Genomic DNA, 20,887 nt, shown 5'->3' with positions numbered 1-20,887 from the left:
TACCTGATGAAACTAGTAATGTAAACATGAACAAAGGTAGCCATCAGATATTGACAATCAAAGCGGTCCATAATTCCACCATGTCCTGGAATAGTGTCAGCAAAATCCTAATGAAAATACAAGTCAAACTTACCAAACAGAAAATAGTAAATGATCCACAAGTGTTAACATTTAATTTTAGTAAGAAGTTCATTTTGTCAAAAGAGTCTAAATTTTCCTTAGTTTCTACTTTCTTCTTCCCATACAGTTATTTTCTAAGGTTCCATGCTAAATTTTTAAACACCTCCTTGTATGTCCCCATTAGAACCTTCTCTCCCCAGCCCCCATGCCACTAACCATGGTGAGGTCAAGGCAGAAGGTAGCCAGACAGCTGCTAAGCTTCCATCAATAATTGTTTAAAAGTTATCAAATTGTTCCTTTGCTTCTCTTTCAGGGAAGCATTTTGCTTTACCTCAGCATTGTTATGCTATCATAGCAGGCAAGTTATTGGAAAGTCACGAGATACAGATTCATAGCTTTAATTCTGCAATCATCGGTACATAAGCACACAGTCATTATTGAATATGTAAATCTAACAGTGTATGAATTTTACAAAAATATGTCAAACATGAGACAATCACAAAAAATAAAAACTGGGAAAACAAAGGAAAAACTTACACAGCTGAGTCAAGTACAGATATGGCTTAATTCTACTTTAGACAACCAACACAAATTTAGAGTTTTGACCAGGAAAGGTTTTACTCCTGACAGCCACATTATGAAATCTGGTGTTGGAGGGAGAGTGTTGTTGAAATGAAACAACATATCTACTTTGTAATCATCTTCCTGATTTCAAAATATGCACAAATACTTAAGAGGGCTACTGTAATCATCAAAACCAAACGACCATTGGAAATGCCTTGAATGCATGTACAAATAACATAGAATAGTTGATCCTTTAAGTGTGCTCCTCCTCTAAAGTGATAGTCTTAAAAACATTGTACATTATATTGGGCTACAAATATACAGCTAATCCAATTGTGATACTTGCTTTGATTTTGAAAGCTCGTTTGAATCCGCTGGCGAAAAAGCCTCCAAAAGGCCCAATTAAGGAGGCAAATGTAGAAAGAGCAATGCTGTGTATCTGAAATGGGAATAGATGCACTGTTTCCTGTGTGGAGAGAAAAAAAAATCAGACCAAATAGAAAAATAAAATGTGAACTTGTTGGTCTCAGGTTTAAAATGAGTAAACAGTGGGTTGCAGGTTTGCCTGTGCTGGTTTTATCAAGGTCACATAACAGTGTGTGGGGTCTGCCTTGCATACTTTTTCCTTTAGGCTTGGATTTCTGGGCATACTTTGATGATGAACAGAATTGTGTTGCATCTCCACTGTAATTTCATTTATACAGGCAAATGGCACAGGTGCCAAAATCATTCACCCAAAATAGGCCTCTAATTCTGCCCTCTAGTGCAACCCTAATTTTAATTGTTCCCCAACCTAAATTAAGCAGTATAATTGCAATGCATATATAATGGAACCAATTCCAACACTGGGTGCCCCAGGATTCATGGAAGCCTGAATCTACATTGTACTCAAAGTACCAAGCAAGTATGCTGGAAGTAAGATTTTAAGTTTAACCCCAACTAATGTCAAACTAAATTCTTGTACATAATAAAGTAACAGAATGGTTAAACGAACATTGAAGTTAGCAAAATTTTTTGGACGATTTTCTAAATTCACATTTCAAACTCTATTGCACCAGTCATCTTTGTCCAGGCTTCTAAAAAAAACTCAAAGTTAGTTGCTTAGTTCATGCATTACTGGGAACAATGACATTTGCACTAATTAACAAGTTGTGCGCATCACTATTATTGCAGTTTATAAGTTTTTACATAAAATGGTAATGAGAGAAAGATATCTATCAACACAGCTGATTATACATTTCTCCAACTTTTCTAATGCAGCTTTGTCTTGATCCATAGATGTCATGTTCTTTTAAGGTACACCATTCTCCCAGTACAGCAGTAATCTCCACAGACTTAATCATGTGAGCCACAGATTACAGTACTCATGATGTATGATAGCCCTGAATGCATATTGCTAGAAGTAGCTTAATCACCTTAAGCAACAACACTTCCTCGCTGCTGTGAAATGCTCTTCCTACTTCAGGGTCATTCCTCAAGAGCACTGAATAATCTCAAATTCCTTTTCACAAACTTCCTTCCTCTGATTTTCCTTCCATGCAGCATCTACCTTTATCTCCAATATTAAAATCACAACATCCATCCTAGCACACTCAACTCAGTTTCTACTCTCATACTTTGAAGCTTATCTCAAGTTTTTACCTAAACTCACTCAACTTCCAAACATGCTTGCCAATGCTATCAACCTTTCTCTCAAGAATCATCGTTTTCATCCAACTGAACACTAGTAGCATTCATCTTACCAAAAAGCTCACATTTGCATCACTTATTTTCTTAAAATGCTATCTTACGTCAGACCAATCTATCCTCTCAAGGTCCATAAATATTTCACTGCCATCCAACTACATTCTTGTATTTCTCTCCCTCAGTAATCCCTGTTGAAGTTTATCCAATTTGATTCCGTTTTTAGTCTTGTTCACACGGTGTAAGCATCCTGGTAAAGCCAGCTTTTATTGCCCATCCCTAATGATCCTCGAGGTGGTGGTGAGCCACCTTGCTGAAGTACTGCCATTCATGTGGTACCCCGAGTGCTGTTAAGAAGGCAGTCCCAGGATTTTGAAGCAGTGATAGTGAAAGAACAGCGATATAGATCCATGTCAGGATGGGTATGACAGGGGCACTTGCAGGTGGTGCTGCTCCCATGCATCTTCTGCCCTTTCCCTACTAAGTGCTAGGGGTCACGGGTTTGGAAATAAGGTGCTACCAAAGGAGGCTTGTCAAGTTACTGGAGTCTATCCTGCAGATGATACGAACTGCTGCTACAGTGTGCTAGACTGGGGGGGCTGAATGCTTAAGGTGGGGTGTCAATCAAGTGAGCTGCTTTGTCCTGGATGGTGTTGAGCTTCGAGTGTTTTGGAGCTGCACTTATCTAGGCAAGTGGATTGTATTCAGGAGTCAGGAGGTGAGTTACTCACCATAGAATTCCCAGCCTCCGACCTGTATTTGTAAGCACAGTATTTATATGGCTGGTCCAATTAAGCTGCTGGTCAATGGTGACCCCCTAGGATACTGATGATTGAAGATTTAGCGTTGCTAATGCCATTGAACATCAAGGGAGGAGTTTAGATTCTCTCTTGTTGAAGATGGTCACTGTCTGGCATGAATGTTACTTGCTCCTCATCAGCCCAAGCCTGAATGCTGTCCAGGTCTTGCAGCACAGACTACTTCAGTATTTGAGGAGTCACAAATGGAACTGAGTGTTCAGTGTTGTGCAATCATCAGCAAACATCCCCACTTCTGACCTAATGATGGGGGGATAATGATGGAGGGAAGCAGCTGAAGATGGTTGGACTGAGGACACTATCCTGAGGAACTCCTACAACCATATTTCGGCCCTGTGATGATTGGGCTCAAACAACCACAACCATCCTCCTTTACACTTGGCATGACTCCAACCAATGCAAATTGTCCCTCTGATTCCAATAACTTCAATATTGTTAGGACTCCTTGATGCTGCCTTATTGTCAAGGGCAGTCACTCTCGCCTCAGCTCTGGAATTCATCTCTTTTGTCCATGTTTGGACCAAGGCGATAATGAAGTCTGGAGCTAAGTGCCCCTGGAAGAACGCAAGCTGAGCATAACTGAGTAGGTTATTGTTGCCTAAGTGTCACTTGATAGCACTGTTGATTACATCTTCCGTCATTTTTCTGATGACAGTAGAATGATGGGACAGTAATTGGCTGGATTGGATGTGTCCTGCTTTTTTGTGAACAGGTCATACTTGGGCAATTTACCATTGTTGGGTAGATGCCAGTGTTGCCCTGATACATCCAAAACAATGAAATTCAATGATAATTAGTTTTCACTGTGACCAACAGCTCACCATGTCTCCTCAATATGTCTACCTCCTTTGACATTAATAACTATTTCATTCTTTTCCATAGTCCATCTCTGCATATGGTTCTCTCATAGTTTCACTCTCATCTTTTCCAAAATAACCACTACATATATCAAATATATTTTGCTCCTGTAGCATACAGTCACTTTTAGTGCTCCACAGCACCATCTTTGATCCCCCTTCTTTCATCATATTTGTCATGGTACCTCTTACTGAGAAGTCGCAAGCACACGGTCAGGTTCCACATATATTGTAAGAACACGTAGCCTTGTGCCTCTGCATTCCCAAGGAATGCAAAGTTACTGCTGTAACATTCAACTGGCTTTTCAACATCCAATCTTGGAGAAATTGAAATGTTATCCTGCTCAATGTCAACAAAACAAAATTTCCTGGTTTGGTTCCTGTTTCCACATCCTACCTCCATTCCATCAAACTTCTAGATTCCATGGTCATGATAGATTCCATGGCAGCATAAACCTGACGATCTGTTTAACCCGGAGATTAGCTTTTGATTTACATAAGATCTGTGGCTAAAATTGACTTTGACCAGCTTGCGAACATTGAGCAAGGTAGGGGTGGGCATGCGCGATGCTGTTTTAATTATGCACTTGATTACCACCACTTCCCCCTCCCTCTCCACACCCCCAAAATTCATCCTTTGATGCACAGTATTCATTTCTCTTCCATACAAGGCACTCAGGTAATACTTATTTTACAAACAACTGTACAAATTTAAAGCGTTGCTAGAAACAGCTATAAACTTTAACAAAAAATGCATTCCTCACCCATCCAAGAGCAGATTGCAGTACAGATGGAAGCATGTATTCCTGCAGGTGGAACAAAAGTGAAGGTTCACAGTCAACAATAAAGCTGTTGGTTTCACTGTTGTAATCCACTGGACACACAAAGTAATTGTAGCTTGATAATGCGTAGGCAAACTAGGAGATAAATGAGAATTAATTTTTAAAAAATGATCAAAATTTTTTCACGACTAACTATTATTCTTAAAAATTGCATGAAAATTGCCTTTCTTCTAAAAATTTTGTCAACATCATTCAAATAAAAACTCTTGATTTTTATAATACATTTTAAGATTTACGAAAATTTTCAGTTTTTGTGAAAATGATTAATTTCATGATTCATATGTTTTAAGAACATGATTTTTAGTTCTGAAGTTGAAGTTTAAATATAAGACAATAGAAGCACCAGGCTTGGGAGGCTGTTAAACAGATCTAAAGTAATTGCAGTTCAAAGGATGGCCTGTCTTACTGAAGAAGGCCAGAGTTGGAGAGTGGGAAAACACTAAAACAATTGGTGGCCCCTTTCTGAGTTTCTTAGAGGAGACAAGAAGTTCACTGTTATCTTCGTAAGGGGTTTAGATTACTCATATGGTTTCCCAGGACACAGGGAATGTTTGGGAATGGGAAATAGTGAGTTAAAATCTCTATCTGGGACTTCCCGGGGGTGCCACATTGTTATGGGGATAGATTGCAGCAAGGTGGTTTTCTTGGTTATCTGTGTTTTTTTCTAACAGAAGCAGGCAGTTGGAGCCTGTGAGCAGCCAAGACAAGCGAGAGAAGATAATGTGCTGGGAGCTGTAGACCAGAAGAAAAGAGCCATCAGAAACCAAGGGTACTGCCTGATTTTGGAATCACTGAGCAAGAAAGCAGTGAGTCCCACTTTTGAGCTGGTGTGTCCACAATCGTGAAGTGCTTAAAAGAGTTGGAGGGTTGTCTAGCTGGATGCTAGTGGAAGGACCCCAAGAAATCTCATACCTTGGAGAATAGCATGAACACTGAGAAGAATCAAAGTCAATTCCTGAGAGCTGTGGCACACCTTGGTTTGGACCCACGAGAAGTGAAGGAACCCTCAAGAACCTGTAAAGTACAGGGGAACTCTTGGGTGGAAATAAAGCAGAATGGAGAGTGTCCTGTTAAGATTTCTGGGCTTAAAGAATAAGTGTTTATGAAATATAGTGTTAAGTTACTAATACTTGCTTTGGTTAATTCTTGTACAGTAAAGGATTTTGTTTAAAGTGTGAAACCTTGCAGTGTAATTCTTTCAGTTCATAGCTGGGAGCTTGATTTTCTTTTAAAAAGTTACTGGTCTCTACTGAGATCAGAACACACTTTAGAATTACTTTTAAAGATTCAATTTGGGATATCAAATTATCTCTGAAATAATTATATTGTGTATACAGAATCTGACATAAAGATTTCATAAGTAAGAAAGAAAAACAAAAACTTATTGTGACTGCATCAAAATAAAGAATGCAAACCCAAACTTGTCCCAAGGGTTAGAAGAAGAATATTCATAGCGAAATAAATAATAATATATGCACAGAAACAAAGACAAAGGCACCTTATGTTTACGTGCTATGTTCCAAATATATGCTAATTATAAAACACCAACTCAAGACACAAAACCTCTGAGCTTCTTTGGCTCGAATGAATAAATAACATGGTCAGTTTTTAAAGATTTTCCAAAGCAGATCATATAGACATGTTTCTGATGAATAAAATGGCAACAAATCAGATCTGACCATATATTCAAGTGAAGAAAGAAGAGATAATTTTCCAGGGAGTGGGGTGGCAAGGCTTAGACAGCACAGATAGAGGAAATCACTGAACTTCAAAGCTGGCTCCATAAACATGAATTCCTCTAATTTACTGCAAGCACCTCAATGTCCACCTGTATAACGTTAAGATATTCTGACTCAAACATACATTAACATTAGCTCCATTTAGATAAAACTAAGAAAAATTGGGATTCCTCTACAACTTTATTCCGTCTCAAAATAGGCAGCATGATTCAAAAACAATGTACCGAGAGAGAAGTCATAACCAAGCAAAAGAAAAAAGGGCCCACTACAAAACAAAGAGGGTGGTCAGATGATTGTAATCTGAATCATGCATTTCTCACTTTCTACAAAAGTTAAAATAAAGGCAATCAACATACCAGAAATCCAAACACAACAGTTGCAAAGAAACCGCCAATGAAACCTTCCCACGTCTTCTTTGGAGACAACTATAAAATAGCATTGATTGATTAACAGGTTAGGCCACTTGCTGTAAATTTAGCATTTCATTGAAACTGCCTGCAAAGCAGACATAATATTGATTTAATTTCTGCTGTCACTTCCAGCATTTCTTGTTTACCATTCACTGTTCCTCCCAGTTTAGCAACACCTGCTGGGTGATTATTAATGAAAATTACAACAGCACTCAAAACTTTAACAATCCCCAATATGTCATGTACACTGTAATTGCTCACTTGCAATTGGCTGTCATCTTGACAAATCGGAGGCTGGGAATGGAATTTTAACTCCTTGAACCCCTCTAAATATCAAATAATAATTTAATCGTCAAATCAGAGAACTAGCATGTAATTTTTGTTTCAAGATTTGTTAAAAAAAATCTTCCAATTGGCTGTGATTATTAAATTCCATGCAATAAACTGCAAGTGATAAAGAAAGATACTCAGACTTACATCTATATTGCATCTTTCATGACCTTATGGCATCCCAAATGCTTTACAGCCAATTAATTATTTTTAAAGTATAATTACTATTGCAACGTACGAAACATGACAGCCAATTTAATTGAGAGATAAAGACTGGCAAGGACCTAAGTGATAACTCCCCTGTTCTTCAAAATAGTGCGGTGGGATCTTCCATGAGAAGATAGAACCTTGATTTACCCACACATACAAAAGGCGACACCGTCAAAAGTGTGGCACTCCCTTGGCACTACACCAGATGTAGCCAAAATCTCAAGTTTAAGTCAACATTTCATGTAATAAACTTCAAATGTTGAAGTGCAGCATATCAATGTCATCAAAATAGATGCTCCATAGAAACAAAAAAAATTCAAGTGGTTTCATAGTATTTGCATTGACCTCAAACCCCAATGTTAAAAAGCCTATTTCAAAAGAAAACAAATGTTTGATTTTATTCTTTAAGCGACTTTAAGTCTCCTCCACATCCCAAGAACGAGTATAAGTTGTTTGACTCAGTCAGTCTTGTATATGGTTGTCTATTACTTCTTAGTGTAAGATGCAATTAGATACATAAGAATAAAACTGAATGTACTATACAGCATTGAATTAGGCACACATCCCGTGAATGAATATAATTCTATGGTTCAATTGCAACACTGACTTACAATTTTCCACAGGATGACTTACCTTAATTAATGGAGTTCTTCCAAAGAAGAAACCAAATAGGTATGCCATTATATCATTGCAAATTACAATCGAGATTGGAACAATAAACCTGGAATAAAATACATGAAGCAGGGTTGAATACAAAGCAGCTTGAACTCCACAACATTTTCTGCTCTTATTCATTTTATAATGACCATAATCAAGGAGGTTGCACAATTTATTTCGAGTCTATGATATGGGAGTGTTAGGGAATCTGTGTGTTTAAATTTAATTTGTATATTTTTGAGGCCAACCTAACTAAAACAGAAACTGAACTGAAAAGGCAAACAGAACAGGTAAACAGAAAGGAAACTGACCCTCGCAGTTTCTCAGGAAACAAAAGTAAACCGAGGGTTGGAAACCAAAACTTCTTGGCAAACTGACTTAGGTTAAAAGATATATAAGGACACAGGTAGTAGTTGGTTAGTACCATTGTGCAGAACATGCCAGTTGAAGACCATAAGACAGAGCAGCAGAAATTAGGCCATTCGGCCCATCAAGTCTGCTCCGTCATTCAATCATGGCTGATAAGTTTCTCAACCCCATTCTCCTGCCTTCTCCCCATAACCTTTGATCCCCTTACCAATCAAGAACCTATTTATCTTGGTCTTAAATACACTCAATGACCTGGCCTCCACAACCTTCTGTGGCAATGAATTCCATAGATTCACTACTCTCTGGCTAAAGAAGTTTCTCCTCATCTCTGTTCTAAAAGGTCTTCCCTTTACTCTGAGGCTGTGCCCTCGGGTCCTAGTCTCTCCTACCAATGGAAACATCTTCCCACGTCCACTCTATCCAGGCCTCTCAGTATTCTGTAAGTTTCAATCAGATCCCCCCTCATCCTTCTAAACTCCATCGAGTATAGACCTAGAGTCCTCAAATGTTCCTCATATGTTAAGCCTTTCACTCCTGGGATCGTTCTCGTGAACCTCCTCTGGACCCTCTCCAGGGCCAGAACATCCTTCCTAAGATACGGGGCCCAAAATTGCTCACAATATTCTAAATGTGGTCTGACCAGAGCCTTATAAAGCCTCAGCAGCTCATCTCTGCTTTTATATTCTAGTCCTCTCGAAATAAATGCCAACATTGCATTTGCTTTCCTAACTACTGACTCAACCTGCAAGTTAACTTTAAGAGAATCCTGAACTAGGATGCCCAAATCCCTTTGCACTCCAGATTTCGGAATTCTCTCCCCATTTAGAAAATAGTCTATGCCTCTATAATTCCTACCAAAGTGCATGACCTCATACTTCCCCATGCTGTATTCCATCTGCCACTTCTTTGCCCATTCGCCTAACCTGTCCAAATCCTTCTGCAGCCTCCCCGCCTCCTCAATACTACCTGTCCCTCCACCTTTCTTTGTATCACCTGCAAACTTAGCCAGGATGCCCTCAGTTCCTTCAACTACATCATTAATGTATAAATTGAAAAGTTGTGGTCCCAACACTGACCCCTGCGGAACTCCACTAGTCACCGGCCGCCATCTTGAGAAGGACCCCCTTATCCCCACTCTCTGCCTCCTGCCAGACAGCCAATCTTCTATCCACGCTAGTACCTGGCCTCTAACACTATGGGCTCTTATCTTACTGAGCAGCCTCCTGTATGGCACCTGGTCAAAGGCCTTCTGGAAGTCCAAGTAGATAACATTCATTGGCTCTCCTTCGTTTAACCTACTCGTTACCTCCTCAAAGAATTCTAGCAGATTTGTCAGGCATGACCTCCCCTTGATGAAACCATGCTGACTTTGCCCGATTTTACCATGCACTTCCAAGTATTCTGAAATCTCATCCTTAATAATGGACTCTAAAGTCTTACCAACGACCGAGGTCAGGCTAATCGGCCTGTAATTTCCCGTCTTTTGCCTCACTCCCTTCTTAAACAGGGGGGTTACATTAGCGATTTTCCAGTCCTCTGGCACTCTCCTGACTCCAGTGATTCTTGAAAGATCACCACTAACGCCTCCACTATCTCTTCAGCTATCTCCTTCAGAACTCTGGGGTGCAATCCATCTGGTCCAGGTGATTTATCCACCTTCAGACCTTTCAGTTTTCCTAGCACCTTCTCCTTGGTAATGGCCACCATACTCACCTCTACCCCCCCGACTCTCTTGAACTTTGGGGATGTTACTCTTGTCTTCCACCGTGAAGACTGATGCAAAGTACCTATTCAATTCCTCCGCCATTTCTTTGTTCCCCACTACTACTTCTCCAGCGTCATTTTCCAGTGGCCCAATGTCCACTTTGGCCACTCTCTTACCCTTTATGTATCTAACAAGCTCTTGCAATCTTTTTTTATATTACTGGCTAGTTTACCCTCAAATTTAATCTTCTCCCTCCTTATTTCTTTTTTAGTTGTCCTCTGTTAGTCTTTGTAGGTTTCCCAATCCCCTGGTTTCCCACTGCACTTCGCCACATTGTTTGGTTTCTCTTTAGCTTTTATGCTGTCCCTGACTTCCCTTGTCAGCCATGGTTGTCTCGTCCTCGCTTTAGTATGCTTCTTCTTCCTAGGGATGAATTTTTGCTGTGTCTCCCAAATTACTCCCAGAAACTTCTACCATTGCTGTTAAACTGTCTTTCCTGCTAGGCTCATCTCCCAGTCAATTCTGGCCAGCTCCTCCCTCATGCCTCTGTAGTTGCCTTTATTTAACTGTAATACTGTTACATCTAATTCCAACTTTTTCCTCTCAAATTGCAGGGTAAATTCTATCATATTATGGTCACTTCCTCCTAAGGGTTCCTTCACCTTAAGCTCCCTTATCAAATCTGCCTCATTACACATCACTAAATCTAGAATTGCCTGTTCCCTAGTGGGCTCCACCACAAGCTGCTCCAAAAAGCCATCTCGTAGACATTCCACAAATTCCTTTTCTTGGGATCCACTACCAACCTGATTTTCCCAGTCTACCTGCATATTGAAATCCCCCATGATCACTGTAACCTTGCCTTTCTTACACGCCTTTTCTAACTCCTGGTGTATCTTGTGCCCCCATCCTGAATACTGTTCAGAGGCCTGTACATAACTCCCATTATGGTTTTTTTTTTACCTTTGCGGTTCCTCAACTCTACCCACACAGATTCTACATCATTTGACCCTACGTCGTTTCTTGCTATCGATTTAAATTCATTTCTTACTAACAAAGTAACCCCACCCCCTCTGCCAACCTGTCTATCTTTTCGATAGGATGTATATCCTTGTATATTTAGCTCCCAGTCCTGATCCCCTTGCAGCCTAGTCTCCGTGATGCCCACCACATCATACCTGCCAATTTCAATCTGCGCCACAAGGTCATTTACCTTATTTTGTATACTGTGTGCATTCAGATACAACTCCTTCAGTCCTGTATTTCCCGTCCCCTTTCTCATTGTCGTCCCTTTATCTGATGTACTTGAAGTTAAATTCCTAGCCCTTTCCAAACACTCTGTCCTATTTTGTGTTCTGGAGACTTTAATAGCCTCTCCTGGGCTCTCCTTTCTTTTCAGTTTTTTCATAATTTTCCATGAAGTTGAATCCACCCCCCACACGCTAACCTGCTGCTTTGTTTCCCATTAATCATACTTCTTGGAGTTTTACCCTTCCCTACACCCCCCTCTTTCTAGAAGAAGGCAGAGTCCAGATGCAGAAGCTGAGAAAAAGTTGCTGAAGCTACTTATGTTGCTGGAAGATAACACTTGCAGTCTACCTCATCCAGATCGGGTTGAGCAGGTTTTGCAGACAACATGACATTTATAGTGAAGATTGTGCCCATGGAACTCGGGTTGGTTGTGTGCTGCTGTCGGCTTAGGATCAGACTAACTACTGGAAGGAGAGAAGCTGAAATTCTCAGGAGCAAGTGTAATCAGTAAAGTCTGAATGGACTGCTAAGCCAATTTGTAAGATCTGTCTTTGTTGTATCTACCATTTACAATGTGCAATTTATAGTTTATATTCGACCACAATTTGCCTGTTAATTCATGTTTAACTCATGTTAATTCAGGATGTTAGAGTATAGGATAGATAGTATTTAGCGTTTGCTTTGGTGACTCTTGTATAGTAAAGATTCTTCAGTTTTAAACAGTGGAATATTGTGGCTTTACTCTTTTAGTAAATAACCAGGATTTCATATTTCTTTTATTTAAAAAAAGTTACTGGTCTCTCCCGAGATCGTAACAGGAGACTAATGTCCACCTGCCAGAATTCCACGTTTTCATAGCTAAAACTATACTTTCAAAACTGATCAACTATAATCTGAGAGATTGATCAAGAATTGGGAGAGAAAATACAATAAAATTGCACCAGGCTGTCCTGTAACAGGAGAGTGAATTCGGAATACTAACTTGAAGTAATGGAATGGGATGAGAAACAAGTCAAAAACAGAAAGCTAAAAAAATACATGTTTGATTTAGGGTAACAAAAAAATGCAAGGAGAAAAATCACAATTCACTTACCAGATCATACCTTCAAATAAATTTTGGATCACCAGATGAGACTGAGTAACAATAATTAGCAGTGTTACATGAGTCCAGCCAAACTGTAAACACAATCAAACCAAAATGACTTGTTTTCCAAAAGCTCCTTTGTGATTAAAACATAATCATCCATATTTTACAACATTGCCATCCTACTTAAGTAGATTCATGCACAAGGCAAAAAAAAGCTCTGGTCAAAACTGTTAGTATACAATCTGGGTATGCTTTAATTCATATTTCAGGAAGCTATTCATCTCTAATGAAGTACTCTTGCATTTACTTTCCCTTTTTTTGGATTCCCTAAGCCCTAACTTGGAGAATATAAACAGATGAGGGTAGCTCTTCTGAAACTGTTGCAGAAACATTGGATGGGTCTGTGGGTCCCTCCCCACCTCATCCAAGACTGCGTCCTATACCAGCACGGAGGCCCAGGTTGCATCCGGCCCTACTCCTCTCTCGGTCTCTGAGAGGCATGGCAAAGGAGAGCGATGGGCCTGGCAAGTGGGCAGAGAGGCTTTATAAATATTTCATGTAGGCTGCAAATCCCGAAGAAAGCTACCAGTTCCGCTTTTTCATCAGGGTGAGGAGGGTAGCAACTATGGGTTTTCTCCACGTGACAGGACCAGGTTAACAGTCGCCATCTTTATAGTGGGTAATATGCAGCAGTGCATATTTTTACAATGGGAAATGTGCAACAAGGTGTTTGCACAGCCACCATCTTTAGAGGGCAAAGTCAGGATGCATGCACAGTCATCCTGGGCCTGAAAGCAGGAGGAGAGGGCCTTCACCTAACCTTCTGTCACTGGGGAAGAAGGAGAGTTTGATTGAAGCCTACATGAAATAACAATATTTTTTACTAAAGTAGATTAAGTTCAGATTTTCGTATTTATATGTTGATTAATGATGAGCAACTTTAACAATTATATATGAATGCTACTATACTGATCTACTGCTGTTTTGTTTTTGTTGGCGTACGGGGGTGACTTTAATTTTCAAATGTTAAAATGTTTCAAATGCGAAAGTAGTTTGAGAAACGCTGGGTTAGGCCAGTGGCCAACAGTGTGATAAATACAGACGTAGATAAATAGAAAATCATATACCTTAGAAAAAAGAACAGAATGGCAATAGACTGGAAATTTCCTCCAGCTAAAACTCAGGAAGGCTGAAGCCATCAATATTTGACTCCCTCAACTAGAAGCTTCACACCCTTGCCTCTGATTCCATTTCTCTCCCTAGCTATGGTCTCAAGCTGAATCAATTCATCTGCAACCTCAATACTCTCTTTGATCCTGAGTCGAGTTCCCAACTCCACATCCACTTCATCACAAAGACCGTTAACTTTTATCTCAGCAACGTACAGATCACTATTCTTACTTTGCTAATAAAGCCATCAATAATGCCTTTGTCACCTCCAAACAAAGTTGCTCCAATATTCTCCATGCTAGTCTTCCATTCATCACCCTCCATGAACTCCAGCTCATCCAAGACTCTGCTGCTCATTTCCTTGCCTTATCCATCACTGCCCCACTCGTGTCTTTACTGACCTACTTTGGCACTTGGTCCTCCAATGCCTCAAATTTAAAATGTTTGTCTTGCAGTTTAAATTCTTCCTTGACCTCCCTCCTTCCTGTCTTTCTCCAGTGTTATGACCCTTCCCAAAAAACTGTTCACTTAGTGGATTCCTGCCTCGTGCAAACGTGTACATTTTACCCTACCATTAGTGGCTGTGTCTTCAGCTGCCTTGCACTCACCCTCTGGAGTTTCCTCTCTAAATCACAAATACTTCTTTGGATTGCCTTCCTTACACTTCCATGACACACCCAGATATTTCTTTACAGTAAAGGCACTGAATTAATACAAGTAGTTGTTGTTTTCCTATTCTATGCATTCCTTTGCTCCTAAGGAGGTGATTCAGCACAGCGTGCCTCTGCTGGTTCTTTAAAAGAAGAACCTATTTAGGCCCATTCCATAGCCCTGTTCCATGTATGGTTAAATTAATGCAAACATTGATTTAAACTTTACACGTAGCCTTAAAAGGCTGCCGGCAAAGACTAACAGAGTACTCAGTAGGATTGCTGGGATGATCCAATATAAGACAGAAAGCACTATGATATCCATGCAAATGGCTTTTCTTGGACTTCATCTTGAACACTAATTCCAGTTCTGGTCCCTGCATGATGAGAAGCATAAAAACCCTGGAAACAGTTCAAAGCAGGGTCACAAAACTGATAACCTAGATTAGAAATCCTTAATTATCATAATAACCTTCAAAAGCTAGGTTTATTGACTCCTGAAAAGCATAGGCTATGATGAGACTTGATTGAGGTATTTAAAATAGTTCAGGGAAGGCATTAGACTGTGAAGAGACTGCGAGAATTAAATAGATCAGGGACAACAAGGGAACATAAGTAAAAGATATGTAACCACAGAGCTAGATTAGATGTCAGAAGGTTTTTCTTTTCAAAGATTCACTGATCAAACAAGTTGCTGATCTGTGCAGAGAGTTCAGATTTACAGCGAACATTCGAAAGGCAGCTCGACAAGTTTCTGACCAACACATATCACCATATATTAAAAGTTTGGGTATTAGGTGATATGCCTAACGGCCACTATAGTCTCTTGATTCACTTTGATTGCCTTTGGGGCTCTGGGGGGGTCAGGGCCATGCAGGAATTTGTCAGACACCTTATTCCCTCAAAAATGTTGTCTTTTCCCCACCTGCCAAGCAATTCATTGCTGCTGAAGGTTTGCAGCATTGGGGGTCATGATGCTTAGCTGCAACGTGACTTTATGGGGCAGGTTCAATGGATCAGCTAGCCTTTTCCCATTCAACATTTTTGCCTGTTGTAAATAAATGCACAACCCATAAAACATTTAAGCATGTCTGCCCCAAGCAATAAAATTCTCAATGAAGGAATAGAAGGATTTTGGGGTGCAAATTTCTAGAAGCAGCTTTGGATGTGTTAAATTTAGGACATTGTAAGTCGTGATAATCAAATCTGCACAAGACATTGGTTAGACTAACAATTCAAAAGAAAGGTATTGGAGGCATAAAAAAGTGCAATGTAAAATCAATAAGATAATAAAAAGGACAAGTAAAGAAAATTCTAATAAGAGGCGTGAAAAACCAAGGCTGTTCTCACTGAAGTATGGAGGGTAAAGGAGAATCCAATTGAAATGCCCAAAGTGATGAAAGGACGTAATGGGGTAAATAATAAATGAGTGGTGCCTAACTTCCGAGCTACAGGGCTGTATACCTGGGGGGTAGCCCAAATATGCCGTACTGTACCTCAAAGATGCATTGGGGAACTTTCCCTGGAGGTTCCCAGGTAAGGACTGCATGACAATTGCCCAGGAAGTTGACAGTTCCTTTGAGCAATTGCCCTGCACTGGGAATCATCCGATAATGAATTTAAATCACAAACTTTGGATGGTTCTGAGCATCAAACAGCCAGAAAAAGTTAGAAGCCACCACACTGGCCCACCCCACCCCCGAGTGCCCATGGGACACTCCCCACCCGACTCACCACCTCCTTGCATTCCACCTTCGACCTCCCCTCCCCCCACAAATTATCCCAACCCACGACTACTCCCCTTCGACCCCCCTCTACACTCCACTCCTCAACGCGACCCTGCCCACCGCCCCCCTCCCCATCGACTTTCCTACAGGACTCCCCCCCCACACCCCCATCACTACGCTGCCCTCATCGACCTGACCTTTCCCCTCCCCCCACCCCAGTCCAGCCTGACCCGAACCTCCCGGCCCAAATTTGTATATTTAATTAATATAAAAATGAAGAAAACATAAAAGTTAAAATCAATTTTCTCTCAAACATTATTCAACTAATGAACTGTGATATATATTATGTATAATGGGGAGGCGGTGGCATAATGGTATAGTCATTGGACTAGTATTCCAGAGGCCCAGGGTATTGCTCTGGGGCCCCAGGTTCAAATCCCACACAGTGGTGAAATTTCAATTCAATAAAAATCTGGAATTAAAAGCCTGATGATGATTGTTGTAATACCCCATCTGGTTCACTAATGTCCTTTAAGGAAGGAAATCTGACCTTCATGTAACTCCAGAACCACAGCAATGTAGCTGACTCTTAAATGTCCTCTGAACAAGGGCAATTAGGGATGGGCAATAAATGCTGGCCTAGCCAGTGGCTGCAATGAACGAATAAAAAAATGACACAACCATTCCAGCCAAAATAGGTTAATTTGCCTATTTCATCTACAGGATTTAACACATTCTAGCAGGACAGGTGCCTTTAATATTTACTGCCAACCAACCAAACGAGTCTTCAATGTATGTCATAACATGACAGTATCAGCTGTGGCTCAGTTGGTAGCACTTTCACCCCTGAGCACAAAAATCAAAGCTGACACTCTAGTGCAGTGCTGAAGGAGTGCTGTACTATTGGAGGTGCCATCTTTCGAATGAGACATTAAACCGAAGCCCAGTTTTCCCTCTCAAGTGAATGTAAAAGATTCAATGGCACTATTTCCGAAGAGTAGCAGGAGAGATATCCTTGTTGTCCTGGCCAATTTTTATCCCTCAATCAACATTACTAAAGCAGATTATCTGGTCATTACTACATTGTGGGAGCTTGTTGTGCACATGTTGCCTGCTACAGATTTACATTACTTCAGTAACTATGCTTTACAAGTACTTCACTGACTTTAAAGCCCTTTGGGACCTTCTGAAAGGTGCTACATAAATGCACGCCTTTTGCCTTTTTTTTCCCTTTAGTAACATAGGAATTGCTAAATGAGTAAAGATCAAAATTCATTTCAGTTCATATTCTACCACTCAGATAGTTGCATTGATACAACATTGGAGCTGCTGACTAATCTTGGTAATCAATGTCAATTAGGCTACAACAGATGCAGGGATGGGGCAAGGAAGCAGTACAAGGTACAGTGAAAAGTTTTGGGAGCCATAGGTACAAAGCCACCGGTGCCTCCCATGCCTGCTTCAATCATATATCAATCAAATTACTCATACACTGTATCCCAAAAGTATTATTTTCTGAAAAGAAATTGGCATTTGAATGAATTAATATGATTTGCTTCCATCGTCTCCCTAAAAAGGATATTCCATAGATTTATCACTATCACTGAAATAATATTTCTGCACATTAGTTTTGAATTTACTTGCCTTCATTATTAGCCTTTCACACTGGTTCTACTGTCCCGAATAAGGTTAAACAGCTTATCATAGTCTATAGTATCTAGTCCCTTTATTTCCTAAAAACAGAAATCAGATCTTCTCTCAACCTTCTCTTTTCTAGTGCGAACCTGCTCTATATAATAAATCATTCCTAATATTAGCATCCCTCAATCATTCTGGTATTGTAATACATTGCATCTTTTTAATTGCTGCAATATTCTTGCATTAGTGACCAGAAGTTTTCAAAATGCGGTCACACGAATGATTTGGAAAGTGGCAGGTTTACCTCAATACTTTGGCTCAAAAATAATCTTTTAATGCATCTCAACATCTGATTTGCTTTACTCATTGCCACCAAGCTGTTACAAGAGCTTCAAATTATTATGCACACTGGATTGCACTTCATCCAACGCAGTATTATTTTAGCATCTGACAACCACCTTTAGTGAGATAGTGGCTGAAATAATGCAAAGTGGAATGTGATTCAGTACTCCATATTATGATTTCTGCATTGAGCAGAGACTGTTAATTGCCTACATTTTTTTATATTAGAAGTATGAAATGGACGCTAAGAAAACCTTCACATGGTATTGATTGGAAATGGTTTTTCTCTTGCATATAATGAAAAAACAATGCACATTTTTTAACCATGATTTCCCAGTAATTAGTACTGGCCAATATTCAAGCTGCAACTTACTTTAGAACAGCAAGTGCCAAGAATGTACTCAGATGTGTAATTGGGTTGGAAAGGGAGAAATCTCCTCTACACAAAGCCTTGACGTGTCATTGGGTTGAATTTCATGGAGCCCCACAGACTGATGGCGGGTAGACCCAGGGAATTGCACAGGAGGCCGTGCATCTGTCTCCCAACAGCATTAACCATGTGGTGGAAAGGGTTTGACACAAGGAACTCACCCGTTAGCGGCGAGAACTTAACTGAAGTAGTTAATGGCCCAATTAAATCTACTTATGCAATTCCTCAGGATTTCATACTGCATCCCAAATTAAATGAAAGTTGCACAGGTCTCTTATGCCTTCAGTAACCCACCCAGTGAAAGCTGGCAACTTTCAAGTGGCTTCCATGGCTTACTGAAGGACCTTTTGACTTTCAGGAGACCAAATTAAAGGGTAGTGGATAAATCTTGGAGATGACCACTTTGTGTAAAAAGGTCCAGAGCTGAGTGGCTGAGGGGCAGAGCCTCAAGCAGGAAACTCTTGTCACAGAAGTAGAGGGGCAAAAAGAAGCAGCACATAGCTGAGGTGCAGAGCAACCATTCCTTAAAGTGGTATCAAAGATCGCAGGATCTAGGGAGAGCACACCTCGAAGGCTGCTTAGAAGGAAAGGGAAAGGTTTTGAAAATATGGGAATTATCCATCCAGTCCTCCTTCATTGACCTACACTGCAAATGTCAGAGGCAGTATCAGAAGTGTGTATGTCTCTTGAAGTAGACAATCATTGACCTCTGCACCATAATGCAGGATGACCTGTGCTGAAGGGGATAGGGTGGGCACCAAATGCCAGTAGCCCTGGAAGTCACTGCAGCTTTGAATTTCTATGCCTCTGGTTTCTTCCAGGTTTCAACAGGTAACATTTGTGGAATCTATGAAGCAGCCACACACTGCTGCGTAAAGGAGATCACCAATATACTGTTCAAGAAGGCTGCAAAGTACATCAGATACTGGACAGACAGGGACAGCCAGTTAGAGTAATGGAATTTGCTGCCATGGCCGATTTTCCATGTATTTAGAGTGTAGTTGACTGCAGCCATGTCGCCAAAGTACCATCAGAATAGCCGGCAGCTTTTATAAATAGGAAAATTTCTATTCATTCAATGTGCAGATAGTTTGTGACCACAGGAAGTGAATAATACAGGTATGAACACGATATCGCTGTTACTCAGTCTCCTGGAAGTCAAAAGGATTCTCTTAAGTAGCTTCCTGAATTCATAAGTCTCCAGCTTTCACTGGGTGGGTCACTGAAAGCATGGCTGAGGCAGAAGAAAGGTATAATTCTAGTCACTGCACAACAAGGGCCATAAGAGAAAAGATCATCAGTTTTCTGAAGATATGCTTCTGTCGCCTTGGGCATGCGCTGCAATATGACACAGTGAGGGTTTCAAAGATCATCATTGTATCCTGTGCACTACACAACCTGGCAATTCAAAAGGGCAAGAACTCAAACTGGAGGAAGAGGAGGGGACACAAGTTACATCTGCGGTGGACTACAGGGATGTGGAGATTAAACATGAAGGGGATCCAGAGCATCTGTCTGCTACCAATGGAAGTGGAAACACAGAAAACAAGGGAAAACTTCAACCTTACCCGCTTCCAACAACCTGGTCTCCAGTGAGATCAGCTGCTCACAATTCTTGCTCTATGGCACATGTCCTTACAATAAAGCTCCTACATTGACCTTCCAGTTATTGAAGTGATATATGCGTCTCAAATGGTGAGCGACCTCAATACCCCGTGCTTATAAGCTGATGGCTTTACAATGGGCAACATCAGGAAGCCTTCAATAAAAAGAGAAACAGCAACGAAACTCGAAACACAGTTCAATGCAGCACAATCAATCTTGTCATCACATTATGATATCAGCACCAGTACCACTCTAGTGCTTTCAAGTGACCTTTTTGAAACATTTTCATGTGCTATGGTGAGGTGAGCCTCCAGATTCTATAGATGAGTTGGGGGCAGGCTGCTGCTCTTGATGCCTTGTGGCTTTTGATAACTATGGCAGGCGTTTTCCTTCAGACCCAGGCCTGAAGGACTTTGGGCACCTAGGGGATTCCTGCACTAGTGCAGTAGTCCTCTGTGGCCACTGCCGCTGGAAGAGTTTTGGTCACTGATGAAGGGGCTGGGGAGCTCCTGTCAATCCACTGAATGCATGTCAGGTTGCAGATCTTCTAGTCTCTTGGTGCAAGATAGCACCGCCCTGCCTCCCATTGACTGAGGTGAACACGTGAAGGGAAGTCTGGGAGCATTGTCAACCTCTCTCCAGCCTGCTGCAACACTGTTGTCCTGGCGCCAGCGATGGTCTGT

General features: G+C 40.7%; 1 protein-coding gene across 2 annotated transcripts in view; it reads right to left on the bottom strand.

The window, feature by feature from the left end:
• Window positions 1-20,887, bottom strand: part of cds1 (CDP-diacylglycerol synthase (phosphatidate cytidylyltransferase) 1) — an 85,113-nt gene that overhangs the window by 3,513 nt on the left and 60,713 nt on the right. The window contains exons 7-12 of one of the 2 annotated variants that reach the window (XM_041194032.1): window positions 12,649-12,731; window positions 8,207-8,294; window positions 6,980-7,048; window positions 4,807-4,848; window positions 1,031-1,150; window positions 4-107 (exon numbers count right to left, since the gene is read on the bottom strand). In XM_041194032.1, the coding sequence (XP_041049966.1) occupies window positions 4-107; window positions 1,031-1,150; window positions 4,807-4,848; window positions 6,980-7,048; window positions 8,207-8,294; window positions 12,649-12,731 (506 nt within the window). Of the gene's footprint in view, window positions 1-3; window positions 108-1,030; window positions 1,151-4,806; window positions 4,960-6,979; window positions 7,049-8,206; window positions 8,295-12,648; window positions 12,732-20,887 lie in introns of both variants that reach the window. The other variant, XM_041194021.1, reaches the window with a different exon arrangement.

Source organism: Carcharodon carcharias, chromosome 1 (genome assembly GCF_017639515.1).
Source record: "Carcharodon carcharias isolate sCarCar2 chromosome 1, sCarCar2.pri, whole genome shotgun sequence".
In the NCBI taxonomy this organism is placed as follows: domain Eukaryota; kingdom Metazoa; phylum Chordata; class Chondrichthyes; order Lamniformes; family Lamnidae; genus Carcharodon; species Carcharodon carcharias.
Note: the sequence above shows the minus strand (reverse complement) of the source record. Positions and strands in the feature narration are given on the sequence as shown.